Source organism: Pteropus medius, unplaced genomic scaffold (genome assembly GCF_902729225.1).
Source record: "Pteropus medius unplaced genomic scaffold, Ma_sr-lr_union100, whole genome shotgun sequence".
Lineage (NCBI taxonomy): Eukaryota > Metazoa > Chordata > Mammalia > Chiroptera > Pteropodidae > Pteropus > Pteropus medius.
Genome location: NW_024352787.1, coordinates 13984419 through 14004360, shown reverse-complemented (window position 1 = coordinate 14004360; position 19942 = coordinate 13984419). Strand labels below are relative to the sequence as shown.

The 19942-nt window shown below is 38.7% G+C and overlaps 1 protein-coding gene, 1 long non-coding RNA gene and 1 pseudogene across 2 annotated transcripts in view; 1 reads left to right on the top strand and 2 right to left on the bottom strand.

Moving 5' to 3' along the window:
- Nucleotides 1-16308, top strand: part of LOC120591818 (uncharacterized) — a 66763-nt gene extending 50455 nt beyond the window's left edge. Inside the window, exons 4-7 of the long non-coding RNA XR_005650004.1 lie at nt 7900-7997; nt 10729-10948; nt 13861-13981; nt 14095-16308. This is a non-coding gene — a long non-coding RNA (uncharacterized LOC120591818). The remainder of the gene's footprint in view (nt 1-7899; nt 7998-10728; nt 10949-13860; nt 13982-14094) is intronic.
- The window catches only part of SLC26A4 (solute carrier family 26 member 4), a 40453-nt gene that overhangs the window by 2500 nt on the left and 18011 nt on the right, over nt 1-19942 (bottom strand). The window contains exons 8-19 of the mRNA XM_039849538.1: nt 19196-19343; nt 18146-18259; nt 14300-14377; nt 14068-14163; nt 12620-12726; nt 10535-10604; nt 9364-9456; nt 8343-8438; nt 7497-7727; nt 4531-4585; nt 3274-3416; nt 659-742 (exon numbers count right to left, since the gene is read on the bottom strand). Coding sequence (XP_039705472.1) covers nt 659-742; nt 3274-3416; nt 4531-4585; nt 7497-7727; nt 8343-8438; nt 9364-9456; nt 10535-10604; nt 12620-12726; nt 14068-14163; nt 14300-14377; nt 18146-18259; nt 19196-19343 — 1315 coding nt within the window. The remainder of the gene's footprint in view (nt 1-658; nt 743-3273; nt 3417-4530; nt 4586-7496; nt 7728-8342; nt 8439-9363; nt 9457-10534; nt 10605-12619; nt 12727-14067; nt 14164-14299; nt 14378-18145; nt 18260-19195; nt 19344-19942) is intronic.
- Nucleotides 903-1018, bottom strand: LOC120591891 (uncharacterized; annotated as a pseudogene).

The window sequence follows — 19942 nt, the reverse complement described above, 5'->3', positions numbered from 1 at the left end:
GCTTCTAGTTGCCAAAGTCTGGAAATGTTCACACAAAAGCTGCGTGAACATCCTCAGGCATGGTGTTGGAGAGATTTCTGCATGGGCTAGAACGTGGGATTACTTGATTTCTAAGACATCTTTCAACTTTAAAATTCTATGATCTTCTTTTGTTAGTCCCATTTCGGTCAGTGGTGGAGCCACAAATTAACTATAAGTTTCAGCCCCAAGAGTATCAGAAATACACAGAATCAGTCTTTTCTAAGCCATTATCGGTCAGATAAAGAAAGGTCATGAGTTTCTTATTCCTCACATGATATTCCGAATCTTATGAAACTCCCAGGTGAGAAATTCTCTCCCTTCACCTTTCCTCTATCCCTTAGGTCTCTGGAATAGAAAGTATTTGGAGGCTTAGGTATAAAATCAGGACAAGTGTGTTGGCTGCTTCCCGTCACTGATCATGCCCACATGCCTGAGGCAGACAGTCCCCAAGTTCTTAATGTCTTCAAGGAAGAATTCTTGTTTTCCATTTTTTCCTTTCTATGAACCATCCTTTTGGTATTTTTCAAAAAATATTTTCTCTGAATAGTTTGTATCTGACATAGTCACTACATGTATTATTCTATTTATTCAAGATTTAATCCAAATTATTTTCTTTGAAAGAATATAATACTTATACCTCATCCTCGACATTAAGTTCTTCTTCAATCATCTCTGCTTCCATTAACTCAAGAGGATCCTTATGGTCTTGCATGAGGGAGATCTTGACAAAGAGAACACAGAAAATATCTATTGGAAATATAATAGCATTAACACACCTGATACTCCACTGAAAATGACTTGAAACGCTGCTGGTGCTTCTTATCTACAATAATCTACATTACTTCAAAATCCTTTTCAGCTTTCTTTTTTATTATTATTTATGCCTACAGCACCTGGTCTTCCTAGGTGGTCTCCCATCCAAGTACTAACCAGGCCCGAGCCTGCTTAGCTTCCGAGATCAGACATCGGGCTTGTTCAGGGTGGCATGGCCGTAGACCATGGACCATGGCTCCACTGTGTCATGAACTCAGGACTTTCTGCGTGTAAAGCAGACGTGCTAACTGCTACACTAAGGAACCACGTCCTCTTTTCAACTTTCTTGTCCTTTTATATTTCTCACTTAGATTTTTCCCTGTACCATTTTTCACATTCAAATTGAACTGGTGTAGTTCCTCACTATCTAACCTCCTTTTCAGCTCTTCCCCAACTTCTGAGGTGTATACCTCTTAATGAGTCACCTATCTGCCTGATTCAACAGTCAATAGTGTTTTTATTTCAATGGCTAAACTAAGAGTACCTAGTATAGCACTGAGAACACACTGAATAGGCTTGTGACTGATGACAATAAACAGTCCAAGTTAAATTCGACAGAAATTAATTTTATTAGAGATGGAAAGCAACACCTAAGGACCAAGTTATTTGTTCAAGAAAGTTCTGCAGTAGCTTCTACACAGAGGAAGCCAATAACAATTTGGGCTTTGTTTTATGCATAAAAAAGGATACTTCCAAAGTAACTCCAAATGTATGTCAAGATAAGAGTGATATTTCAAAGAACTTTTTAAGTACTATTCATCTCAAAAATAAATAATCCAATTATCTTTGCTGTTGTGGAAATGGATTAGAGACTTTAGTCTCTGTGCAAATAGTCAGACATAATAGGGAGGCAAGAAGATAGGTATAACTACAGGTAAGCCAGTCCTGGGATAGTTCTCGTGGTGATCATATAAGGGGATAAGGAGAGGGTCATATCACTGCAGCCACAATATCCATAATACACAAGTTACCCTTCCTAAAGAAAAGGAAATTACCACAGATGCATGTTATCACCATTTACTATACATGTGCTATACAGGGCTTAGTGCTAGATACTGGAGGTACAAGGAGTGTAAGGTTCCTGACCTGACAGGCCACAGTAGTGCTCAACCCACTATCCAGTGAAGCCTTAAGTATATAATATGAACACTCAGTTATACTCAGTCTGACATTTGTTCAGGGTCAAAAAATCCATCCTGGCCACTCACAATGCCTCCCTGATTACAAACAAGGTTGAGTCTAAAGCTGGTAGTGCACTCTTGGTTAGTGGTTTTTGTGACATTCATGGGATCTGAGATCCTAGATCAGATAGGATGTGAACAAATAACAAAATAACTGTTTTCATGTTGAGAGCATACTTGACATCTTGGTTCTATTTTACTTTTAATGTAGGGTCTTTTTAAAATACTTTTATGATCCTGCTTTATTGTTACCTATGGGTTAGAGAATTTTAAGATAAAGGTTTATGAGTTTTCAAAGATGAGCATCTTGCATGTAGCTTTTTTTCTTTTTTTTTTTTTTTTTTTAGATTTGTGGTTTTACTACTTTTCTTTTTTAATGTAAGATCCAGATCTTCGTATTTGGGACTAGTATTTTCTCCAGCAACATTAAGCAGAGCAAGCTCCCCACTAAAAACAGGTGAAAAGAATAATGTACTATTGTTTTCTAAATTAGTTTTACTTCAGACATTAACTTCCACTTTAGGATATGAATCTACTTACCCTAATTTTAGAAAAAAGGGAAGCAATTTAAAATATAAGACTATGTCACTGGTATAATAATTATTTGTTGTTATTTTTATAGATATTTAGTTTCCCAAATTCACTATGGGAAGGCCCATAAGAGAAGAAGTTCTTGTACTAGGCCGACCAGTAGGCCCAGCCCAGACTGCTCAGCTCTCCTGGGTAACTGACAAAAGAAAGAGGCCCATAAGAAATCTGCATCTATTCTATTTTGTGGGGGATAATTAACTCTGGGCTGATTCATGGCTTTTAATTACATTTCTTTTTCAAAGATCACTTATGACCTAATAGATCTTATTTAAAGGCATTTATAATGAAGAGTTTCTAGATTGCTAAGAATTTAAATTGCATTTGTATATACAAATCTCAGAAGACCTAAGATTCAGGGCCTATATTGTGAAAAGGCACTATAGTTAATGCCTATTTTTACTAGAAAACCCACGTATTATAGAACTAATATGCACTAGGTTCTCCTGGGTGCTTTCCTATAAATTGTCATATTTAGTCTTCATATCTACCAAGTGAAAGAAATGTTTTACTCCCATTTTACTGATTAGAAAACTAAGGCTCTGAGAAGTTAAGCAGATGGCTTAACATCTCACTAGGCTGGGATTCAAACCTAAGTTTATGGAATTTTTGTCATTTACAGAAATAATGGTTTAGGAAAGATGCATATGTAGAAAAGTTAGACGTTTACCGTTTCTAAAATGGAATCTTGAATCTCTCGGGATTTCACTTGGTTCTGTGCATGGAGGACGGCATCATGGACAGTCAAAAAGAATATGTCTTTTCTGTTATCATTAAAAAAACCACATTTCTCCAGCTTTTCTATCACATGATCTTCAAAAGAAAGAGAGAATGTTTAGCCTCTAGGAAAAGATATTTTTGTAATATCAACCAATACTAAGCTTCTGTAGCATCTCCTTTTAATTCCTTTTTCTCATTTCAAAAATGTGCCCGTGCTCTAACCGGAGTTTGTTTTCTGGTGGCACATGGCATGGTTTACCATAACTGATTGTAGTAAACAGCCTTGGTTCCTGACCAGGTCCCTTTTGTCAGGGTCCCATCCTCCAGCTGCTGTGAGCTTGGCTGCTAATGGTTCACAGCTGTGGCCTTCTCTGGAGAACTTTCCTGGGCCTTTGGGAGCTACCTCACCTGAAAAGACCTGGGAGGTTACATTCTCACTCTTGGGCGGCCTACAGCCACTGACGGACTGATATGGGGGTAAAAAGGCCAGCTCACTGGCATCAAAAAGGAATAACCCTCTGGTGCTCTTCCCATTGTGTGCTCCTTGTGAAATCAGGCTACGGTAGACTTTTGCAACCATATCTTTGTTCAGCTTCTTCCCCTGCCCTGTCCTGCTCCCCTCACTCCTTCATGAATTTTTCCAGATTTCACTCTCTCAATAAATCACTTATACAAGAATCCTTATCCCAGTCTCTGCTTCTAGAGAACTCAGCCTAAGCACTAGTATTTTCCTACACACGTATACATAGACAGACACAGAATCATACCCTGGAGGATCCTCCAGTTTTAAGGGGTCTAAGTCATCTCCAGCTCTGCCCTCCCATCATAATTCTTCCCCATTGACCAGCACTGCTGTCAGGACGTAGGTTTCCATGCATTACCAGTTCTATGGCACAAATTGGAAGTAATACCTTTTTTAGGTTCAAAAAGGCCCTCAGTGAATGAGTAGAGTTTCTGTTTGTGGAGATGAAAAATTTTGGAAATAGACAGTTGTGATGGTTGCACAACATTGTAAGTGTATTTAATGCCACTGAATTAATTGTATACTTGAATGTGACGAACATGGCAAATTTTATTATACATTTTTTATCACAATAAAAAAATATATTTTTTTAAAGGTTTTGGTCATGATGTAGCTACATTCCAAGGTAGGAGAAAGGACTTAGGGATAAGTCTTATAGATAGATACATCCACATGCGCATTTACCTTGAAGCGATGCAAAGTACACATTTACATCAATTCTTTGGAATTCTTTGACGATCTAAAAATTTTAAAAGGAAAATTTGAGTAACTATCTGTCCATAATTTAGCAGCATTCAGCTACTTGCTCAGGAGAAACTTCAGTATTTTCATGGTTAATCAGGACTTTGATGAAAGTTCATTATCAGAAAACAACAGATGTTTTCAACCTACAGTGAAGATATGATTAGGGATAAAAAGACTGTTATCTCAGGATGTGGCAACATCCAGTGCTCAGTAGTGCAGCACTCAATAGCACAAAGGTGCTTAGTAAATATTTGTGGAAGGAAGAAAAGAAGGGAGTATGGGAGGCTTCCTAATATAACCCCTGCAGATCAGAGACAAGAGTACGAGTTTATATCTTTGAGTGGAAGATATATGGGTGCAGATAGGTGACCACCAGATTCCGAGTGTAAAAAGGGACCAAGGGCTCTGTGTTTTGACTGTATCAGTGTCAGTATCCTGATTGTGATTATGTACAATAGTTGTGTAAGATATCAGCATTGGGAGAAAGTCAGTAAGGGTTACAGAGGATCTCTCTGTATTATATTTTACAACTTCATGGGAATCGCAATTATCTCAGAATGAAAAGTTTAATATCAAAATTCAAGATACAAGACCTATGGGCAATAATAAAATAGAACCTCACAATCCATATGCCTTATTGAAACCCATATCACACTTACAATTAACTACACATTATCTGTCTTCCCTGCTAGATCATAAACCCCATATTAGACTAGGGTAGACCATAGGTCCAGCTGGAACGGTCCTGGAACAGTCCTGGTTTATACCTGTTGTCTCAGTGTGGTGGGTTAGATTGCTATTCAGCAAATGTTAACTCCTCTCCCCTTAAGAAAGAGTATACTTCCTGGCAACATGGGTTTGTGCTTGGCTGTGGGGTTTCTTTGGCTACTAGAACACTAGCAGATATGATGTCAGTGATGCTTTAAGAGGTACTGTGTTTCCACTTCTTTGCTTGTGCTCTTGCGATTCACTGTGTGAGGACATGCCCCAGGTGGCTTCTGATCTAAAGGGAATGTGCAGACCTGTGGAAACCTGTACATAACCTGAAGCCTGGAACCAAGCCCAGCCAACCTTCAGCCTGAAGCAGAGCTTTTCCACTCAACCTACAGACACATGAGCAAGATACATTAATGACTGTTGTAAGCTGCTTACTTTTGGGTGGTATTATGCAGCATTATTATGACAATACCTGACCAGTTCACTCAGCACAACTAATAGTGCTCACTTTCATTCTCAAAAGTGTCCCGGGTTAGATGATAAATTATCTAATTACCCAAGGTCAGTCCATATCTACCTTTTTCATCACTTTAATTCCAGCACCTAAAACAGTACTGGCACATTCAGTATTGGCACAGAGAATGTGCTCAATAAATATGCTGGGTTAAATTGAAATAGAAGAAGAAGAAGAGGAAGGAGGAAGGAGGAAGGAAGAGAAGAAGAAGAAGGAAGAGGAAGAGGAGGAGGAGGAAGAAGAGGAGGAGGAGTGGGGAGAGGGGGAGGGAGAAGAGAAGGAGAAGAAGAAGAGGAGGAGGAGGAGAAGGAAAGGTCAAGACCTCTATGCAAATATAAAGTTTGGAGTTTTCATAAATGTCATTACAGCACTTGAAATCAATTATTTGTTAGGTGTGGAAAATATTTTGGCATTAAACATTAAGACTCTTCTCAAAAGTAATTCATTAAACACTTTGGCCAACACAATCTACAATGCATTTGAGCCAATGCCTAGAGTGAAATGCACGATGAAGAACAAGAGTATGTTCTCAGATAAGCTAATAACCAGGTCTACTAAGAGAACTGGAAGAGAGACTGTCAGCATTTTCTCACACTCCTTAGTCAAATATCTCTCTCCCACTTTACCTGCTAATTTCCCTCACCCTGGAATCATTTCCTGCCCTTGGAAAGGTAGCCAAGAAGCCCCAGCTAAGCTAAACCTCAGATAAGGGTCAGTTTCATATTATTACATCTCATTGTTGATGCCTTGAACCTGCTTACTTTTTTGCCTGATTTTCTTGATACTTACCTGAAGCTTTACCTAAACTTGGCATTCCTGGTCAAGTCGGTACCCTAGTTAGTCTGCTTTGGAGCACTTGGTATAGTTGTTATTTAAAAGATTACTTAATGTTTACCTTTCCCTCTAGAATGCTTAGTCCCATAAGGATAAGCACTATGACTACTTCATCCTTTGTCTCTTGTGCCCGGCTAAGTGCTTGGCACATATTACGCATTTCGCATGTATTTGCTGAAAGACTGAACTCGAGCTTGCATAACTTGTGTCTGATATTATGAATGTTCCTGTCCTACAGGCTTCTCAACCCTTTGACTTCCCAGATGCTCTAACCTCTTAATAATATGTGTCTTTTCCAGTCCTACCATGTACTTGGTATTCCTCATTCTGCTACTGTTCACATAACAAATAAAAACATAATGCTTAACATAAACTTTTGCCCATTTTTCCTTCTTATATTCCATTATCTACATATTCTCAGGAAAACAAAACATAATAAATATTAATATTTGCTGAGAGATCATTGTGTGCCAGATGCTCTTCTAAACCATATAAATATATACATATACACACATACACATATATATTTAATCTTCAAAAAAAAAACCTATGAAGTAGGTCCCATCATTATCCTCATATTACAGATGAAGAAATTGAGGTACAGATAGATTAAGCAACTTGCCCATACTCACACTACAGCAAGTGGTAGAGCCAGGATTCAACCCCAGATAGTCTGGCTCCATAGCCTGTGCTTTAAAATATGACAATCTATTGCAAAAGCATTCCCATAGAAAAATTACAGAGCCCATGCAATCAATCATCTTTCTGCAAGACTGGGCAACCCATATCATTTTACTATTGCCAAAGCTCCAAATCTATAATTAAAACACCAGAACCTTACCACTCGCAATGATCTTACTCCAACAACATCCAAGAAAGATACAGCTCCACCGTCAAGCACAAGGCTATGGATTGGCACTTTGGGAACATTCACTTTCACTGGAATCTCAGAATTCCAATCCACTTGAAACTCTATTTCCTTGGTTGGGATATCAAGTTCTTCTGGATCCTCAATATCTTCATCAGGCTCAAAAGCATTATTCGTTGTACCAGCATCACTTATAATACCATTCTAAACAAAGAAAATACTGCCAACTTAATTGCCAATGACTTGGGATGTCTTTCAACAATTCATTTCAAATTACTTAAAAGTCCTGCACACTGTTCCTTGGTAAGCAAAACATCAAGGGGAAGAACTCTTAAGGAATGAGGTTCACCTCAGTCCAAACTTTGATGTTCTCTAGGAAGAAAAATAGAAGAGCAGAGGAGCCAGGAAACTTGATTTCTGGAAGATTATGGAACTTGGCCAAGAGATACATTGGCAGGAAAGTCTGAATAAAAGGTAATAGTTCTAAAAGGTTATGAACTTACTGCCTTCTAGTACAATTTTCAGGCATTAAATTAGCACTTGTTTTGTTCCTTTCAGTAAAAATAAGGTTTATTTCATGATTAAAAAAAATAATAATCACACCCTGTGTTTCCAAGGAACTCTGCTGATTTAATTTATTTTGTCCCATACCCTCTTGCCTAAAAGAACAACTCAGCCATTCTCTGACAAATGTATGTCATCTGCCTGTACATATCTGGGTACCAAAAGGGATAGATTTAATTTTAGACTATCTAACTGATTTCATTTTCACCTGAGAAAGGAAAGAATTTAAGGGGGATATGAAAGATGTTGCCTCACCTTTGTTGCTCTTAATTGACCTTTTTTGATGAGTTTCTGTATTTTCCTCAATGCTTTCAGCCTCTTATTGTACACTCTAATGGCATCAAACCCAACCTTTGAAAATAAATATCAGGTTACTAAAAACATCTGTTTCCTAATGTTCATTAATGGCAATTGCTACCTGGAAAGGTATTTCTCAAGTGATACTACTCCTTGAGACATTCTGCCAAATAAGAAATTCTGAGGTCTGCTGGAGGTCTCCTCCACCAGGCCACCCTATCTCACCCACCTGAGAGATGCAAGGAAGACAGTAGCATATTAAAGATTCCAAGACCGTGAAAAACAAAACAGCAACAAAAATATCTTTTTTAGCTTTAAGACTATGTTTTCCAAATTTCCTTGACATTACAGAGCCTTTTTTTCTTTTTAATTGCAAAACCTATGAATATGCCCCTGAACCAGTTCACCCTAGAACTCACTAGGTAAAACACTGATCTAGAGGCAAAACCCAATTTTGAGGCATGGAGTAGAATTCTAGACCAGATTTTCCTGCTTCCATGTTCCACTTATACTTTTTAACCCTTTACTCCAACTGGGCAATCATCCCCCAATACATATTTCTACCTTTTCCTCTCATCTTACATAGTTCTCAAATACCTGATATAATTTCATTCCTTTTGCCCAACTGCCACATAAAGCTTGATGAGTCCAACTGACGTGGATTGTTCTCTTCTATGAACTCTTAACACATACTGTCCATACTATTCACTTGGAATTTACTCAAACTCTGTCTAGAGGCAACTCGTGTTTTTGTACAGCATAGTTATCGCTACCTGGAGTTTAATGTATGTGTGGTTGTTTTTTTCCTTTCTCTAATAGATTGTAAGTTATTTGAAGGCAAGGATGTTATAATTCTTAATTATACAAAGGGAAAAGGGTAGAGAGCCTTATGCCCCGCTTTGAGTTCAATAAATACCTGTAGAATGAATGAAGTTTCAAAAGAGGTTAAGAATCATATTTCTAAGGATAAAATACTTACTGTGGACTTGATACATTTTTTAAAACCATCGACGTTGCCATAAAAAATAGGACTAGAAAACCTGAGAATCTTCATTCCTTCAGGTTCTTCAATCTAACATTAAAAAAATTGAGGTTAAATTATTTCATGCTTCAAACATTCAATTAAATTTCTGGCTATTCAGCTTAGAGCTGAGATGCAATTGCTCAGAGGAGCTGGGCAGCAGCACTCAACTTTCCTTAAATAGGGTCTTCATCCCAGTTGGGAGGCAGTATGTTACCCAAATTCCTGAATCTTCACAGTCTATAGAACAAGGGTGCCCAACCCCAGGATTCCAGACCAGTACTAGTCGGTAGCCTGTTAGGAACCGGGCCACACAGGTTCCTAACAGCCTGAGCAGCAGGCTGGGAAGCAAGCGAAAGAAGCTTCATCTCTATTTGCAGCTGCTCCCCAGAGCTAGCATCACCGCCTCAGCTCCACCTCAGGTCATCAGGCATTAGATTGTCACAGGAGCACCAGCCTCTGGTGCCAAAGAGGTTGAGGACCGGTGCCATAGAAGGTCAGGTTAGAAAGGGCCTTAGAAAGCAATTATTCAACCCTCTGATTTCATGATGAAGAAACAGGCTCCGAATGATGACACGAGTTGCCTCAGGTTCATACCACTGGCCCTTTCTTTCCCCCTAAAATTCTCTTAAAATAAGAAAAGAAAAGTAGCAAAAGCAAGAGGATCTGCAGGAACTGAGGCCAACGATGTCATTTGCTTGTTCTTACCCTGACACAGAGTGACCAGACCAAAGTAAAACCCATAGAATCACTGGCCTTTCTAGTCTTTAGGAATCATAACAATTTGAGTCCAGCAAGGTCAGAGGAGAAGACTGAGGCCCTGAGAGGCTCGTAGAGAGATAGAACTCGATTCAACTGGAAATAATTGAATTTTTAAAAATTCCTCTTATAGTGGTTTGAAATTAAAATTACATTCAATTAGCATGGACAAAATTCATGTAAACCATGCATATCAGAGGGCACATTGAGTTAAAAGTTTTCATGATACCCCAGTGAACTTCTGGAATTTCCTGACAGAAGCCCCTCCTTTACCTCTCTTGTCCCTAACAGACTGGAAGAGAACTATGTGATCCTGGAATATCCAGGCTAGCAAGCCTAAGTCCAGCACGCGTCTCTCAGAGGCACTCACATTTTTGTAGTTCTTGGTACTTTTGTAAATGTCTGTGCTCGGGATACTTCCAAGGCCATTCCAAGAGGGACTAAAAGAAAAATTAAGGTCAGGATTTCTTAGAACGGGCATATTTTGGAATAAAAAGTTAGAAGAAATAACAAATGCTAAAGAGCCCATCATTCTGATGTTTTTGGACTCTGTCTTTATTGCAGATGACATTTTCCTATAGCTAATTCTGAAATGAACATCTGGTGTTTGTGTGGAACTGGAGGAAAAGGAGGAAACGTGACTCTTCCTGATGGCCGAGAGAAATAATGAGCATCATACTTCCATGAGTATAACACATTATAGGATAAGCAGAGAGCTTTCACACCTGTTAAACCTTATCTAACATAACCCTGAAGGTCAGCAGTATGATCCTCATTTTTCCTGGTGAGTAAACTAAGGTTCAGAGAAGTCGGAAAAGGCCCCAGAGGTCACAGGCAGCCCAGCTTCTATCTTTAACGCACTGGTTTACAGTGTGGGGCACTGTGCCTGGAGCTTACCAGTGAGTTATTGCAACTTTATGATGAAGTATGGAGAGTCTACGGTGATCAAATTAGTTTCAATTTATAGAAATAAGAATGTAGGAGGACTAAAAATAAGTCCTTCCCATTTCCTGTTCCTAATGAAATCAAATAAATTCCATGGTTCTTCAAGTGTGACCAGGGACATATGCTAAGTGCAATTCCTGAAGAAAGAGTATCTGTTTGGGGTACTCTCAGCAAAGTGCTCTCTGCATCAGCCTTATAATTATTGGATATTAAATACTGTGGAGGATACTGCTTTTTGTTAGCTAAAAGCCTAGTTAAACAAAATTAGTAGCTAAAACGTGTCACAGCTTATTGTGCTGTGCTGATTTTTAACTTAAAGCTCATAAACTATATAGTCTCTCTCTACAGAATCCTTCTTTCCCAACCATACCCACACAAGAAAAAGTAAACACTGAGGCATGCAGAGCACGAGAGACAGCCTCTTTTAAGGACAGTTACTGAGTTATTTTACAGAAGCAAACTGGGCACTTTGAGAGCTTGTAAACTCTTTCGGGACCTTGGGCACCATTTAAGGGCACCGAGGCAGTAAACATAAGCCTTTTGTAGGCTCCAACACTTCAAGGGAGGGAAGACAGAAGAGAAGAACTACTTATGGAACAGGAAAGGTGGGCTTATGCTGAACTGAAAACCATGTTGATGTTTTTCCAGGTTTTTTTCCTTCACCACCCAAGCACAGGCAGAGAAGAGGCCAGAAGTCTAGAAAGATAAGTTTTGAGGAAGGAGAGAAGCCCTATTCCCCTCTCTGTTCAGACAATTTCTTAGACCCAGAAGAGGACACAACAAAAGCCTCTCAAGAGCCAAAACAAAATCAACAAAAAACATACCTCTGCAGGCTGCCTAGCAAATGATTTTCCATTACTTTAAGCTGTGTCTTTGCTGCTTTCACTCTGCAGATGATCTGATTGTTTTCTTCATAATTATGTGGCTTATTGGGTACATGCCTTATTTGGCTACAATTAACTGTTTTAAAGTCTGTTCTGAGTTACATGACTTCTAGGTTACTAGCTTCAAAAGAAGATGAGCTATAATATATTTAGCAACTATCTTATCTCAAGCCTTGGGCCCAGTGCTTCACAGACCATCTCATTTAAAAAAACAAAACAAAACTGCAAACCAACCTCAGTTTTTTGCTGAATCATTTATCTTTTGGTCTTACCATGACTAGGAGGAGAGCACCAGCAGTAGGACAGGTGACTAAGTGCATAGATTTTGGGGTGAGATACATCTGAGTTCAAATCCTGCTCTTCCACTTACTAGCTACATGACCTTGGAGAAGGTTCTTAACCTTTCTGAGCTTCAATTTTCTTACCTGTTTAATGAAAATAATAAAACCTACTCACAGGCTTTTTTTTTTTTTTTTAAGATTAAGTCTGATAATGTGTGCTTAACTCTAGAAGCATTCAATATACAGTAACCATATAATGGAGTGATTTTACTATATCAAAATGACATAAGAAATCTCAGAGTGTGTTGTCCTGTTTACAGGTAACCTGGGTCTCACATTACTCACAACTGAACTCTCAGGACCACAGTCAGTAATCCAAACACGAGGCCAGCTAGTAAACCGAGGTCCAGCCCCAGAATGATGGACACTATGCATGTAAACACCCAGATAACCTAGAAAAAAAAGAAATAAAAAGAATCATATTAATTCATTATGTACCATCAGGTGAGAGATTACTTGTAAAAAATAAAATAAAATCAATTGTCCACAAACAAATTACAGTTGATCCTTGTACAACACAGGTTTGGACTGCACGGGTATACTTATACGTGAATTTTTTTCAGTAAATACTGTAAATGTATTTTCCTTATTATTTTCTTAACATTTTCTTTACTATATTTCTTTCTTATAAGAATACAGTATATAATACATATAACATACAAAATGTGTTAATCTACTATTTATGTTATCGGTAAAGCTTCTAGTCAACAGCAGGCTATTATTAGTAGGTAAGTTTTTGGGGAGTCAAGGTTATACGTGGAATTTTCACTGTGGGAGGGGGTTGGTGCCCCAATCAGATCATCTGCGGAGTGAAAGCAGCAAAGACACAGCTTAAAGTTGTTGCCAGGTTGACTATACAGTTTTTGTCTTAAATGTTCTGATTTCATTTCATATTTAAGTGGAAGTGGAAATTGGACTTCCCAATAAAGACCAACTGTCTTATTTAAATATTTTTTTAATTTAATTTTTGAATAGTGTATTGACATAGTTCAAAATGAAATTACTATCAAAAGAGCGTGCGGTAAAAAATCTTACTTGCAACCCTCTCCCTTCTTCACCTACTCCCAACATCCCTCCCTACTTGTATCCTCTTCTATTTCTCTCTTTGAATGTGTTCGTGTACACAAACACATACACCCTTTTCGCCAGCAAAAGTTTTTGCAAGTACAAACAAATATGACTACGAAGCATGTCTTTTAGTGTATTATAAGCACTATTTTATTCTGCACTGGTCTCTTTTTTTCACTTAATTTGTCTTGGAAATCTTTTCATATTGATATATAGGAAGTTTTCTCATTTTTTTTCATCTGTTCTAGTTAATCAGAGCATAACTCTAAAGAATTTAGCTTCTGGTTTTTATAATTCCTCAGAGCAGTTGTGAAGGTTGCTGTGGTCAAAATTATAACCAACACGGTTTTTGTATTCTGCTGCTTTTGCTTTGTTTTGTGTTTTGTTTTGTTTGTCCTTCTAAATTAGAGGGTTTTGTTGTTGTTGTTGTTGTTTAATTTGTTTGTCTTTGACTCTAGAAGGCCAATGGTATATGAACGAGCTCCAATGGGATTTTTGCTGGAAATGGATCTTCCCAGAGATACAGGACCTTCAAAAACACAGTTCACATGGAAGACTTCTGCCTTGGGCTCCCAAAATGTAAGACTTAGGAGATAAGGGATCATAATGATATGGCAGGAAACACTATAACCAAATCTTATTTCAGAGAAAAATGGGTGACTTACAGCATCAATCTTATTCTGCCTCCACAGACGAGGAACATCACACACCTGCATAAACATCCCTTTCAGGTTGGCAATTACAACAGCTGCCAAGACTGACTGCCAAAAGAGACAGAGAAGCCTGTGTTATTTAGGGGAATGGTTTTCCATGTGATGATTTATAAATCTCTTGTTATTTCTCCAGTGGCAGAGCAGGGAAATTATGCAATCAGTATACCGTGAAGCAGGATTATACCTTCTGCAGGGGTTCCAGCAGCTTCCCCAAGGCAACAATGGCGATCATCACAATCCCAGCCGAGATGATGCCAGCAATCTGAAAGACACACATCTCCCGTGAACAAAATTCTTTCTCCCTCATGTTGCCCAGCTTGCTGGATGTGCATGTCAGAGAGCCTGTTCATGGTTGCTCTTGACACTTTCTGACCTCCCCACTTTTGTTCAATACTGTTGAGAGAAATGAGAATTATTTGCTAAAATTCTACAAAGCTGAAGAAAAATGGAAACTGTATATATAGTAGCTAATGCAGAAAAATTAGAGAAAATGTGGAGACTGTGTCCGTTTGAGTAAAGTCAGTTTGACCTGTGCTTCATTTGGATACACGAGACCTCTAGTTTAGTGTCAGTTCAGGAGGCCAAACTTCTAATTATTTGCCATACCAGGAAACATGGACCATCCCTCTCCTCCAACAACAGATCACGATGATGTTTTGGGGGAAAAAAATTCTCATAGCACATATCTGATTATTCCGCACTATTGAATCAGCAGCTGTAATAGCAATTCTGATAACACTCTGTACTTGTAGCACATGGTTGCCACCAAGGTCTCAGAGAAAATGAATTTACCAGTCCTATTGCAAACTTGAAATGCCACATGAGCCTACTGAAAGATGGGACTATGTTCCCTGCTTTCTCTAACAGTTGCAACAGATGCAGACTCAGAAATTTGCCCTCTGTAGCCTTAGTGATAAAAGGCAATAGCAAGGATAAAGGAAACTTCAGGAACTTTACCTTCACTGGCAAAAAAAATCTCTCCTAAAATCCATATATAGTTAGGAGAGAGTCTGAGAGGGTAGGGACTATTCTCTGGTTTGATTAGAGCACAAATGAATTCTCTGTTGAGACAGCTGAGGCATGGCTGAGGTGAAGACTAGGAGCTCTGAAACAAAGGAGAAAAGGAGACAGGAAACCAGAAGCAAAGCAATCAGAAAGGGAGCAACAGGGAAGGTTGTATTGGGCACGAGTACTGCCTAGTAAGATGCTTGAGTTAAAGGAGACAGATAAAAATTTTAAGGAAGTTTCACAGTCACACTCCTTCACTCCACCTGGCAAATTGATCATGCTCAGAGTATAGCTAGGTCAACCTGAGGCACTACTATTTATATGATGATGTACTAAAAAGTTTGCTTCGTTCATCTAGATCCCTTCTCCTAGGAAGGTTTTTACCTCCTAGCACCACAGCTCCAGATTCCCAGTATCTTGGTGAGCTTTCCATTCTCCTCTCTAAGCCGAGAAGCTAATATCCCCGCCACCTCCCCACTCTGTTCCTTTCTTCCTTTTGTCCATGTAACTGCTCAACCAATATTTATTGTCTATCGTGAGCCACCTGCATCTCATTGTGGATGTAGGACTCTATGAATCAGTGAGAGATATGGAAAGATTAGGGGACAGGGACCACAGCCAGCTGCCCAACTCATGCCAGGTGGACGGCCACCTAGTCATCAAGTATATGTAATAATAAGCCTCCAATCATGGGAACTAAGACTAATTTTGGTTACTATATTAAAATCTGTGAGGGGCCCTTTACTTGTACTTTATAAGCATGGTTCGTGAGAAATGCTATAGATTTTTTATCTATGAGCAGATTTAATTACTAGAAAATTAATTATTCTGTTAAGTAAGAGGATAATCAGAGCTAGAGAATAGTTTGTAATCAGAATTCCTTTTTCATGAATCAGTAGGAGTCAGATGAGGGTGAGAGAAAAAACAGGTTGCAAAGTTGAGCTTTTCTACAATATGTAGATATGCTAGAAACAGTTCATGTCCACTAGCACTCAATGTTCTGTTCTGTCATTCAGCGAATATATGCTGGGTGCTTCTGTGTCAGGTACAATATGTGTATCATAGGTACTAAGACACTGTTCTTACCTTGAGGAGTTAATGACTGGAACCATGACCATTTATAAGTATGTATGTGCCAGGACTTTATGAACATTTTCTTATTTAATCTTCACAACATCCCTATGAGGTAGATATAATTATCATGCCCATTCTACAGATGCTGAAGCTGAGGCTCCAACAGAAAAGCAAATGTGAGAAGCCACACAACAAGAGAAGACTTGCCAGTTCGTTTGGTCACGAGTGCCTGGGTTTCAATCTAGGCACTAAGACTTTTAGCCCCAGAACTTAGTATACATTCCAGTAATTAAATATCAAGCCATTTCTGTGCTTGTTTCATTTCATACTGAAATCTGGCATCCTTCACTCCTAAATATAATACACGCCAGTGTGTGGCAGTGGGTATTACCTTACCAGAACACCATTATCCCCAAATACTCTGCCAAAGAATCACTTTACATGGGCATTCTTATTGAGGCGTCCAGCCTGTGCCTTATTTGAGCCTGGAGGTGAAAGCAGGACAGTGGACATCAGCAGCTGGCGCTCTGCCTGCACCCTCTTACAGCCATGTGCCTGGGGAGCTTGTCAATGCTCTATCTCAAATGAAAGCAGCAGAAACTTTCACTGCTGACAGCTGCCCTTAAACATGGATGTAGCTTTGGAAATCACCTCTGACCTCTTCCCCTTGACCACAGGTCTCTGGTTATGCCTTCTGGTATGGGCTGTATTGTTTTACTTGCTCCCTTACAGCTAGAAATGTTGGCAAAAGAAAAAAAAAAAAGAATAAAAAAGCCCTCAATTTTAAAAAGAAAAATTCTGAAAATTAAAATTAAATTTTTATTCAACAAGAGCCAAGAAATTTGAAGAGGCTTATTCTTCCAGCCCTGTCACAAAGATTCATTATAAATGGGAAAGGAGCATCACATGTACCTTGAGGACAATTAAAGCTCTCCCTGAACAAGCCACTTTGGAAGTCATTAGTTTCTCAGTCATTCTCTTTTATACTTATTTGTAGTGTCTCTGACTTAAAAATCCTGTTTGAAGAGCGTGTGTGTGTGTGTGTGTGTGTGTGTGTGTGTGTGTTAAACCATTTACTTTGGATTTGTTCTCCTTTGTAGTCTTGACATACGTTTTACTCTTAAATAATAGCTTTCTCTGTGTTGAGAGGAGAAAACTCTCCAGGCATAAGAGAAACATAATTCCCAAGCCTACCCCTTGCTCCATCCACTTGGTTTGGCATCTCTGAAGCCATGTCTGGCTGGAGAGGATGGCCTTTGAGAATGACTCCTGAGTTTTCTGGACAATTAAAGGAGGGGTTGTCCAGAGATAAACTGAGATGCAGGTTTTGGGGTCACCTTGTGAAAGCAACAACTTAAAACCACATATAAAAGGCAAGGTTAAATCCACATTCAGAATTACAGGTACAAAAATCTTACTCAGGAAGAAATGTCAGAATGTTACAACAAAAATACTCTTGGCTAGCAGACTGTCATTCTGTGGGACCAAAAGCCTCTGGAGAAAGTTCCTGATGCTCGTAAAGGAAATGTAAATAGACGCTTTTAATTTTTCTGAAAATACAATAACCTCACTAAGCCATGAATGTGCTTTTACCAGGCCTTCTTTATCCCCAGATAACAAATTGATAAGAATCAGCACTCTTTATTAATGATTCTTTGTCTATTGTGATTGTCCCTGGAAAAGCAGGTAAGTGTAACTGTCTGCCAGCTCAGCACTGACATGAAGAGATTTGAGAATTGCTGCTTCAGAAAACCATAAATGTTGTAGTTTAACAGGTTTTCGTCGAGGGAGAAAAAATGGGGGCCCCCAGTGGAACCAGATCAGGAAGCAGGTCACTCTTCTCAAAGGCTAGCTGTCCTGCTCGGTTCTCGTGCAGTCCTTTCTGAGCCACCATTCCCCTGAGTCATTCTTTGCAGGAGATGGATATTACCATGCTGTCGTTCCATACCTGTGTCTTTCCCCCAGTGCTCTCCTGGACAGCGGTGCGGGACAGGGCAGTGGTGGCCACAAAACACGAGAAGAACCCCGAGAAGATGTTGCTGATCCCAAAGGCAACGAATTCCTAAGGGAGAGACTGGATGATAGTGATGCTACAAATATAATTTTGGCAAGACCCTCACCAAGTGTTTAAGGAAGAACGTTAGGAAATCACACTCCCAAACCTGCCTGGCCTGGTAGTCCCAATTTAATTTTTACCATGAAAGGTACCTGGAGGTCTTGAAAGACATCAGGATTTGGGGGTCTTTAGAGCCTAAGAGAGGCCTCCCTGCTCTCAATCGTTTTTAAGATTAATGAGGAATAGTAACTGATCTTTTGTTAAAATGCTTATTTCACTTCCTGGTGAGTGGCATACCTGCTGTAGCTCTCACATAAAACTTTTTTCTGCTCTCACATAAAGTGTTTTCTCTGTGGTTCAATATTTGCTATAAAGGATATGACTAGGAGAGCTATTATTTTGCTTGATCACTAATCATTTAACTGTTATAATTGCTATGCTGTGTTTTCAGAAACATACCATAACTAGATCTCTGAGGTCACCTGGCAGTGTATCACATGCCTACAAAAATTGTCCTGTGTACATTAACTGCATAGTGAATCACCTCAATTTAAAGTGGCCACAACCATTATTAACAGCATTTGTTGCACCATTTTTGCCATATTATAGCTGTCATTAAAAAAAAAAATGACCAGGAAACATGGGATTACATGAAGAATTTTTATTCTGACCTAATATGTTAACTTTAAATGTTATTTATGACCTGACTGAATTAACTCTTAAAATTTGGATGACTTCAACTTATGTCTTAAAAAGTAACATGATGCTGCATGCATATTTTAAAATAATTTCAAATCAGCACGCATAAGAGGGAAACCAACTCAATAAAGACTGGTGGAAGAAACCAATCTCTTCTTTAGCAGACAACAAAATCTTTTCCATTTATTTATTTTTTCTTATGTTCAGCCCTACAAAACCATTTCAGCAAAAGGATGATCATACCTGGTTCCCATCGATGGTATAATCATACTTGATGGCGTATACTTTTCCTACAGATACTGCAATAGCATAAGCCACCACAGCAATGGAAAATGATGCAGCCAGCATCTCAGAAAACAAGCTCACAGATGGCAGTGCAGGAGGCAAGAACCTAATGAGTTTTCAAATGAGAAATACTGTGAAGATTTTTGACCATAATCCTCTTTTCCCACCTCACCGAATGGTAATCGACCCAGCCACAAGCTAGACGTGAAAGTACTTGATCCAATGGGGCAAAAACACATGGGTATAAGTGGTAGCATCTGCTTTTATAATTTTTAATCAAAAGTTGGTGCCATCTCACTGGCCGACTTCTTTGTCTCCTACTGAGAGCCTATAAATGATGCCTCATTTGTATCTCTGACATGAATAAACCTGTCATTACTGATTCTTCAATATCATACAATCCCATGCCATGCCCTTTCACACAATAATGTTTCTCCTTACATAATTTCATCTTAAAGATCCTTGAATTTAAGAGATATAGTAGCCATAAAATGAGATTCACTCTGTCTGAAGAGTGAATATCAGGTCTGTTAAAGACACAAAGAATATAAGATGCTAAAAGAGCTAAATGGAAAATCCTTATCTTAAAAGCTATGATATTTAAAATCTTTTTGAGTCAAAAAAAATTAAATTTATATAATATTCAAAATGTTTCATAGTCACAGTGACTAACATATCCCAATGATTATAGGGTTAAACAACTAC